At 36.3% G+C, this 9,848-nt stretch overlaps 1 protein-coding gene across 1 annotated transcript; it reads right to left on the bottom strand.

Annotated features, from left to right (window-relative positions):
* Positions 1-8,477: 8,477 nt before the first annotated feature.
* Positions 8,478-9,377, bottom strand: LOC113359790. Its single transcript, XM_026603371.1, has one exon. The coding sequence runs from the start codon at positions 9,375-9,377 to the stop codon at positions 8,478-8,480; it is 900 nt and encodes a 299-aa protein (XP_026459156.1).
* Positions 9,378-9,848: the final 471 nt, after the last annotated feature.

Below are 9,848 nucleotides of genomic sequence, written 5' to 3'. Positions count from 1 at the left end.
TGCAGAGGAACTTCGTCCAGGTAACTAAAGGCTGCATATGAAGATGTGTTAATCTCCTTTGCAACTTTTTTCTCATGTTGTACTCCTATAATAATCTCTCATGTTCATTAAACAGCTGTGAAAGTAACCGGTGTTGCCTACTCTTAGGAGCTTAGTAAACAAGAAATTGTAAAGCTACGTGAAGGTAAAAGCTGCATATGAATTTGTGTTAAGCTTTGTTTTTCTCCTTTTCAACTTTTCCTCGTATGACTCCTATAATAATCTTTAATGATGATCATTAATCCGATTGTGAATATACTGTTTTATCCTTGACTAATATTTTTATTTTTTATCAAATGACGACTCTAATTAACGACCCTTCATAGACATTAACGACAGTTTAAAGTCGTTATATACATAATTAAAACAATAACGACTCTTCCAAAGGGTCGTCAGGGAATTGATTATGTATATGATGACTGTAAGCTATCGTACATTTCCGCCATTAACGGCGAAGATAACAACTCTTTTTAGAGACTAACGACTGGCTGTGACGACACTTCTAAAACATTAACGACTGTTTAAAATCGTCACATACATAACTAACAATAACGACTCTTCCAAAGGGTCGTCAGGGAATTGATTATGTTTATGACGACTCCAAACTGTCGTACATTTCCGCCTTTAATGAATCTTCGACAATTTAGAGTTGTCACTGAAACAGTCGAAACATTAACGACTGTTTAGGGTCGTCACTGAAAAAATTTAATACCATGACGACTTTTCATATAGATCTGGGCAACAACAAAAAAAATCAGACACAAAATTGCAGACAAAAAATTTGAAAAAAAGAAGAATTAAACTAAAAATAAATCAGATTATCACTAATTAATTAAGATTATCACTAATTATTTAGGGGAATTTCAGCCATTTAGATTTTTTTTATAAGGGATGAAAATTAGGGTGGGGTGACCTTTTTTGTCCTCTAGTGGAGGCCCCCAATTAAAATCTTTGGCCGCCAATTAAGCTAGGGTAAACTTTTGTTATCACTTGGTAGATTCAAATATGGCATGACATCGTTCCAGCCTTGCGCTTTAGCCCATTGCATTGCCTCCAGTAAAGCCCAAGTTTCAGCTTGATGAGTATGAGCTACCCTTTTAAGAACTCCTTTTCCTGCCATAAAGTTCCTTGTAGAGTTTCTTGTTATCAAGATAAAATGATTTAAGATAAGAAACATCGGCGGGATAGGTAATTATCCAAATTTGTAATTATTCATCATCCAAGATTGGATCCGATCTGTAGCAATTTTTTGACACGCCGGCTACATCAAATCCTCCTATCTATTTGGGGGTCCAATTCAAACAAGGAAGAACATCTAATCACACCTTTGCACCACTCCTAGAAAGTCTCGCGTGAAAAGCAAAATGATGGATGAAAAAATTCCTAACTCAAGCGGGAAGAATGGTTCTCATTAAACCTCACTAACACACACCTCAAACCATCTTATGCAAACTCAAACACTACCCGTCAATGTTCACAAACAAATAAATTGTATTACCAGGAATTTTTTCTGGGGACATGAATCGTCAGTTAAAAAGTTTCATTCTATTGGCTAGGATAAAGTAACAAAACCAATCTTCGAAGGACTTTGAAGGAGGACTAGGCATCAGGAAAAGCAATGAACATAACAAGGCTCTTCTGATGAAAAGAATATCGAGTTTTCATGATCAACCTGAATTTATCTATGAATATCTCTGCAATGAGAAATATCTCAAACATCAACCGATTCTTCAGGGCATAGAGAGCATACCATATTCCTCGAGTGCCCAATGGAGGCAATTGGTGTTAGAGCATTGCCCGGTCGAACTCGTAAGCGTTGCTATTTCAAGCTTGTTTGTCAAGTTTAGTTGTCAAAACTATAAGTCTTGATTTCTAGTCTACTTATAGCTATGTCTCGGATTAGGATAGAATGTGTAGTTGAGCCTTAGACTTCATGTTGTTCATCGATTGAAAGCGAAGAACTACTAATGGGAGCTTGTGGAACTTCATTAACAAAAGGTATGTGGAGACTTGAACTCATCTATCACTCATAAGTTTATTTCTATTCTATCTCCTATTGAGACAAAAGTCGTATAGCTATATAGACTTTACTTTATACACATTTGATATTTCGAGATGAGTTTAACTCGCTTACATATTTCTCGAAATATGTGTTGGTAAGATTTCTCTTTAACCAAGTTCATCTTTTATTCTTGACGAAAGTCAAAAGATGATCATGTGAAAATCGCCTGGTAACATCTTATATGATTTGTGTGAGATAGTCATTTGATGGAGACTCAGAATGTTTCGTATTGATCATTTGATCAATTGAAAATTGCTTTGAAGCTAATATTTTGTATGAGACAGCTATTCTCGTCTCCTAAGAATGTTTCAATGATTAAAATGGGAGTTTAAAACAACTAACCATTGATTGGATATAGCACAATATGCGTACTTGTATGCTAACTGTTGCAAGTATATTCCAAGTCCGGGAAGTTAGTATGCATACCCGTATGCGTACTGATTCAACAGTTGAAGTACGGGAACTATAGTATGCATACCCGTATGCATACTGAGTTCGGCCGTGAACGATAGTATGCGTACCGGTTTGCATACTGGCAGACAGATCAAGTCCGGAACTCTAGGTATGCGTACTTGTTTGCGTACTTGAGCGGTTAGTATCTAAAATCGGTTATTCATGAACAAATATATTTATGTAATAAGGAATGCGATCTTTGCAAAACGTAGCTATAATGTTCATGAATTGATTCGAGTGAATCAAAATCCATTTTGCTTCAATTGTGTCTTGTATACTTCTATGAGAATATAAACAATTGAACACCTCTATAACTAGTTAATTTGAGTCATTTTAACTAGTTGTGATTAAGATGAACAAGGTTGATATGAAAGTGTTTCGGTTAACTATTGTTGAGCCAATCAAGTGTACATGTGTAGGTACGGCTACCCATATCTAAATATAGGTACATTTCATTTGTGTGTGACAAGCTAAGACAATCTAACGGTTGAAAGATATTAGCTTGAATCTAATCAGGTTGTCATCTAACGATGAATATTGAATTTTTTGTTACCAAGGTAACATTGATTTCAAACCCTGATTTGAAGATTATATAAGGGAGAACTTTAGCAACTGGGAAACCTAATCCCCACACCTCCTGTGTGATACTAGTTGCGACTAGAGTCGATTCTCCTTTAACCTAGGTTTTTCTAAAACCATTATAGTTTAACGACTTAAAGACTTCATTGGGATTCTGAAGCCAGACCCAACTAATTTCCCTGTAATTGCGTGTTATGATCTTACTTTGTTCTATCGTATAAGATTTTCTCGAGATTCAATATCCGATAGGTAAGATAATAAGTAATCACAAAGCTCTTCGTCTCATTCTTTGTGATTCCACAATACACTTGTTCCGCTACCATACAGTTAAGATTATTGTGAGGTGATTGACATTACTAGGCCGTTCTTCGGGAATCTAAGTCCGGTGTATCAATTGGTTCCTGTTCACCATGATTTATCAAAAAACGGAACAAAAACTCGTAGGTATTTCCGTGGGAGACATATTTATCTATTCAATAGATTTTTCTGTGTGAGACAGATTTGTTTATCAAGTCTTCTACTTTGGGTCGTGGAAACTCTTAGTTGTTGGGGAGATCAGCTAAGGGAATCAAGTGCGTAGAGTCCTGTTGGGATTCAGAGGCGTAAGGAACGCGACTATACCTTGATCAGTGTGAGATTGGTTAGGGCTCAACTACATTCCATTCTGAAGTTAACTTGTAGTAGTCTAGAGTCTGTAGCGGCTTAATACAGTGTGGTGTTCAAATCTAGACTAGGTCTCGGGGTTTTTCTGCATTTGCAGTTTCCTCGTTAAAAAAACTTCTGGTGTATGTGTTATTTCTTTTACGCATTATATTTTCTATATAATTGAAATATCATAGGTTGTGCGTAGTTCAGTCAATTAGATAATCCAACCTTTGGTTGTTGATATAAATTGATTGACACTTGAACATTGGTCTTTGGCATTGTTCAAGTTGTTTCTCATAATAATCAGGCCCGCGGATTTCTATATGTTTGATTTGATGATTACATTGATAAATAAAGATATAACTCTTGGATGTATGTTCCTTGATTGAGTCTGACAGTCTAGTTGATTCTCTTGGAAATATGTTGGACTTAGTCCATACAGATTGCCTAAACGAAATATTGCGACCCCTGCTTTTCCAATTAGCATCCTCCATCCCTTCCATGCAACAATTTATCTTCCATCGTATTGGAAATGATCAAACAATACCCATCATTTAGGTTTGGGAAGTGTGGAATCCAATTCGTTTCGATGGGTGTTGTTTGACCCAGCTCAATGTTACCCCATCCAGATGGTAGCTGATATTATCGATCTGATCTCTCACAACTAGATACATGAAAAATTAAACCCTCTTCCACAACTGGTAACCCAAAAAAGTATAAACATCCAACTACCCCAAGATAACACCATGACAGAATCATCTGACCACATTCAAAATCCGGAAAGCAGAGTACTGCTTCAGGATACAAATGCTAACCCAACAAGTACAATAACCTACTCAAAAACCCCTTACCATTTACTAAATTCTTGTGGACATTACCATGTCCATAAATTTAGCGTTTCTTATGGAAAGTAATCAATGAAAGATTACCAACCTTCGTTATCCTCAATCGCATCCATCTAACCAACTCCAACATCCGACCCAAATGCAAAACTGATCCAGAATACGCGAATCACCTTATGCTTCACTGCCCAACAACGGTTTCATATTGGAACACATTAATTACGCAACTCTCAACCACATCAAATTCCAACCATACATCCGCACTTGTTATAACTCCTCAAACAACCATTTCCCAAATCTTACAACAATCAACACCAATTTCACTCATCTCATCATGTTGCTTTCTACTCTGGACCTTATGGTTATCTAGAAATGAGCTAGTATACTGTCAAAAACAAACAACGTCAGCAGAAATTGTAGCATGGGCTCAAAAACAACAATAAGAGTATTCTGAAGCTTTAAAAGCGCTACCTCTGTGTTACCAGGGGACGCTCCGGTATCTAACCACTTTAAAACTACGAGAAGAATATTGACAATCTTAGTGGGATGGTCCACCCCAAACCTAAAATGGATAAAAATCAACACTGATGAAGCTGCAAGAGGCAACCCAGATTTCGCAGGTGCTGGATTCATATGCAGAGACTTAGAGGATCCAACTGTGATGGCTTTGACACAACCATTAGGAATTACGACTTCCTTAACAGCTGAAACATCGACACTACTTTTGGCATCCAGAGCCGCCACAGAAAGCCAATGCCCAAAAGTTCTTTTCGAGACAGATTCAGAAAACCTCCTCCGGTTCATTACCTCGCCAACTACTCCGCCTTGGTACATCTCTGAGATGATTGAAGAAATAAAGAATATAATGCAACAGATCCCACAAGCTGCTATCCAACACAACTACATAGAAGGAAACCATGCAGCAGATGTCATGGCCAATCATGCAGCTGATGGAGGTCAAATGGGGGATCTCTCAACCAAAATTTGGGACCAGACAATCCCAACTAAAACTAGTTTAATTCTTTTATGATTCAGTGGGTACCACATATCCACAAGAAATTGTACATTAATAAACCCATGCTTAAAAAAATCATATTTCAAAGTTTTACAGAACGATCAACGCCCGCTCTAATTGTAAGATTGAAAGTTAAAGGAGCTAAAACTAAAAGAGTAGAATGGAACTTAATTGGACTAAATGTAAAGATTTATAGGGCAAGGTCAAAACAATTAAAACGGGCAAGGTATAAACTAACTGTAATAACCAAATTTCAACGAATTTAATTGTGAATAAAATGACACGAAGTATGAATATCCAGGCCCGGTTCTGAAGCCAGTCAAATTGTGCTCCCGCACAAGATGGAAAATTTTCTTAAGCTACCGTGACCGTATATTCTTTCCCCAATATTTTTGCAGAGACAGAAGTGAAAAAAAATTCTAGTTTATAGTTCGATTGAACGTAGAGATGTATATATGTACTGGTTTCTCTAAAAGGAATTCCATCACCTCTGGTTGATCATCACCAAGAAGCAAGTTAATCCTATGGCAAAGATACCATTTTGAAGTCTAGGCTTCGTGCAATTATTAGTTCACACTAATAAAGCACACTCCATTGGTACGGCACAATATCAACTAATTAATTAGCTTATAAGAGGATTTCCTATGAGATTTTATCTTTTTTGACAAGAAAAGGGCAAATTGAATTAAAACTTAGATGTCATGTCACCAAAACAGTGACAAAACTAAAAGGCAATAAAACATCAAAGAGCCCTAACTATTGTTATTTCCGACAACAACTTCCCAATTACAAATGAGAGTACTTAAAGAAAAACCATCAAAAAGTTTAGTAGAGGTAGCCCAGTTAAACAAAGTACATTTTACAGAGATGATTAATTGATCCTAATTCCTGCTTCTACCCCCATATAACCTGTCATTTCTCTCCTTCAATATTGTCCACCAAATATCAAAAGGTAACATTCCCCAAAGCTTTTTCATCATGATGTTGCTCTTCTTGTTAGGCCATTCCAAAAGAGTAGCCCTTACGAAATCAGAAAAAGCCCAATAAATGCACATTTGTCTCTTGCTCCTCATTACAGATCAAGCAGTTGCTATGATTCGTTTTACCAGCTTGTTCTAAGAAATCAAGAGTAGGTGCACCATTGAAACACAAATTCCAAACCAAAAATGACACCTTTAAAGGGACTTTACTGTTCCACAATTTCTTATGAGGGAAAATAAGAAGTCCATCAACATCCAAAGAATTATAACAATTATCAATAGAGAACTCACCTCCTGCAGCATCCCAAATTATCTCGTCATCTAAATCTGAATCGCCCACAATGTTAGAAGGATCTCCAAGTAAATGAATCAATCTAACAACATCGCCAAGTTCGTGTTCTTTTTTGAATTTCTTGAAAAGACAAAATCCCAAGAAGACTCGGGAGAAATGACATTCTTAATAGTCGCATCCTTCTTACTTGAGAGTTTGAAAGGGCTTTTAAAAGAAACTTGAAAAGGGTTATCCCCAATCCACTTTTCCTTCCAAAACAAGACCTTATTACCACTCTGAATTTGAAATTTTGAGTTTTATAAAATATGGTCTTTTGCCTTTAAGATCCCAGACCACAAGCTATGACCAATAGGCTTTGAAGAAGAGTTTGGAAGAAAAGCATTAGGATTACCTTCAAACTTCTGATTGATTATTTGTCTCCAAAGAGCTTTTCTTTCGGTACCATACCTCCAAATCCACTTGGAATGAAGAGATTTGTCGACAAGTCTTAGCTTTTTTATCCCAATTCCACCTCTCTTCTTTGGCAAAGCAGCCTTTTCCCAGGATACCCAGCTCTTCTTCTTAACAGTATTAGTGGATCCCCAAAGAAAAGATCGAACAATTTTTTCAATTTCCTTCAAAACAGAGACGGGCATCTGAAACATGGATAAGTAGTAAATTGGAAAACTTTCCAGCACACTATTAATCAATATCAGTCTTTGACCTTTAGACAAATATCTCTTCTTCCAAGTAGCCAATTTAGCATGAAATTTCTGTAGCCGGTTTACACTTTGATTTACTAGCTAGAGGAATACCTGGATAGTTAATAGGTAACGGAGCAAGTTCACATCCAAAGATTTCAGCACACAAATCTCCATTATGACTGCTACCAATACCTACTACTGCACTCTTTCTAAAATTTACCTTTAAACCAGAAATAAGTTCAAAAGCAAATAGAATATTTTTTAGGTTATTTACCTGCTCTACCGAGTCATCCAAAAATACTATGAGATCGTCAGCAAACTGAAGGTGGTTGATTTCCTAGGAGATCACTATAAGAGTATCTATCTACAGTCTTCTACAAACTCTATAGATTCATAATTAATTTGATATCACCAATTGGTTCTAAAAAGATTTTCGTTTCAAATGTTTTATGCTACAGTGTGGTTTATAAACCCGTTCATTCAGTGTTACAAAATAAATTTCATTAAGAAAACTATATGTGCGAAAAAAAAAATTACATGGAAGGTGTTCCCAAAATTTTCATGCAAGGTCGTCTAAATGTCAGAAACAGCCATGTGAGCATCTAGGGCAAAGTCTAGACAGAAGAGACAATAGAGCTTTTTTTTTTAATAAGAAAAGAAATTTAATGATAAATTTAGGTTGACCTAAAGTTTAGATCCTGCTGCAGAATATCATTAATCCAGCTAGGCGAATCATCAAGCCAACTATTCCTAATAAAAGTAGAAGATGCATATTGCGCAAGCTTATGAGCTGCATTATTTGTGTCTCTAGGTTCGAAAGTACATTTCCAAAATTCAAAAGAATTACATAATAGAGCAGTAATGTCTTCAATCCAATTATTGGTAGTTCACTTGACTGCAGATCTCTTGCCATTTATTGCTTTGATCGCACAATTACAATTTCTTTCCAGATGAAGTTTTCGTATTCCCAATTTTTTTGCCCACCTAACAGCCATAAGAGATGCTTCAGCTTCAACTCCTTCTGTTGTTAATGTTGTTGTAGACCAGGATCTAAGTCCATAATGCGCACCCAGCCTTCCAACAGTATTTGGAATACTGTTGGATCTCCAATCATTATAGTATCTAGAAATCAGGTTAGAAATACTTCCCGTATTAGGTTGGACATTTTCAAAGACTAGCTTACACCTAGCCTTCCATAAATGCCATATGATTACCCCCGCTTTTCCTTCAACCTGCATATTATGCTGCATAGTAACAGTAGAGGATGGAGCAAATATATTCACAATCCATGAATCAAAATTAGCATTACTGACATCTGATGCTAAGCTGCTATCACAAATATTCCACACTTCCTTAGAAACATCACATTCAAAGAATAAATGATGCATAGTTTCAACAACATCATTACAAAAAGGACAAGTTATAGATCTATCATTGGCATATCTAGCAAACGTGTCACTAGTAGGATGAAATTTTGTAATGCACTTCCACAAGAAGTGGAGAATCCTTGGAGGGATACACTTTTTCCAAAAAGATTTCCGATTAACACCATCAGTGGAATTATTAATTTCATTCTGGTTTTGGTATTCATTAAGGATAAATTTATAAGCTGACTTAACGGAAAATAATCCATTATTTTCTGGAAGCCATCTAAGCGTATCAGTACCACTGTTAGGAATTCTTATTTTCTTAATTTCCTTAATAGTATTATTATCAAACAAGGCTTCTAGGATGCTATCATTCCAAATCCTATTCTCTTTATCAATAAGTTGATCCACAGTGCACATATTAGAAGAACTAAAAGTAGAATCCAGCAGTCCATTTATAGTGGGAACCCATTTATCCTTCCATATATTATTTTTTGCACGATTTGCTAGTTCCCAACAACTAAATTTCCAACATAATCTAAGCCTTCTAGTATACCTCTCCAAATCCAGGATCCATTAGTAGCGCAGTCTCCTTGCATATCATTTCCATGCTCAAAGTACTTTCCACTCAGAATTTGGGACTACAAATCATCAGGAGAAGATATCATTCTCCAGGCCAGTTTAGTTAACAAGGCTTTATTTACAATTTCAGTTTTTTTAATCCCCATACCCCCTTGACATTTTAACTTAGCTATGTCATCCCATCTTCTAGGATAGCCTCCTCTCCTATTTTTCTTTTTGTTCCGCCAAAACTTCCTTTGTATAGAATCCATTTGGTCTGTGAGCTTTCTAGGCATAGGAAACACTGCAAGATGATGGTTAGCAGTAAAA

Source organism: Papaver somniferum, chromosome 3, assembly GCF_003573695.1.
Source record: "Papaver somniferum cultivar HN1 chromosome 3, ASM357369v1, whole genome shotgun sequence".
Taxonomy (NCBI): Eukaryota; Viridiplantae; Streptophyta; class Magnoliopsida; order Ranunculales; family Papaveraceae; genus Papaver; species Papaver somniferum.
The sequence above is the reverse complement of the archived record's forward strand: the minus strand, read 5'-3'. Positions and strand labels throughout refer to the sequence as shown.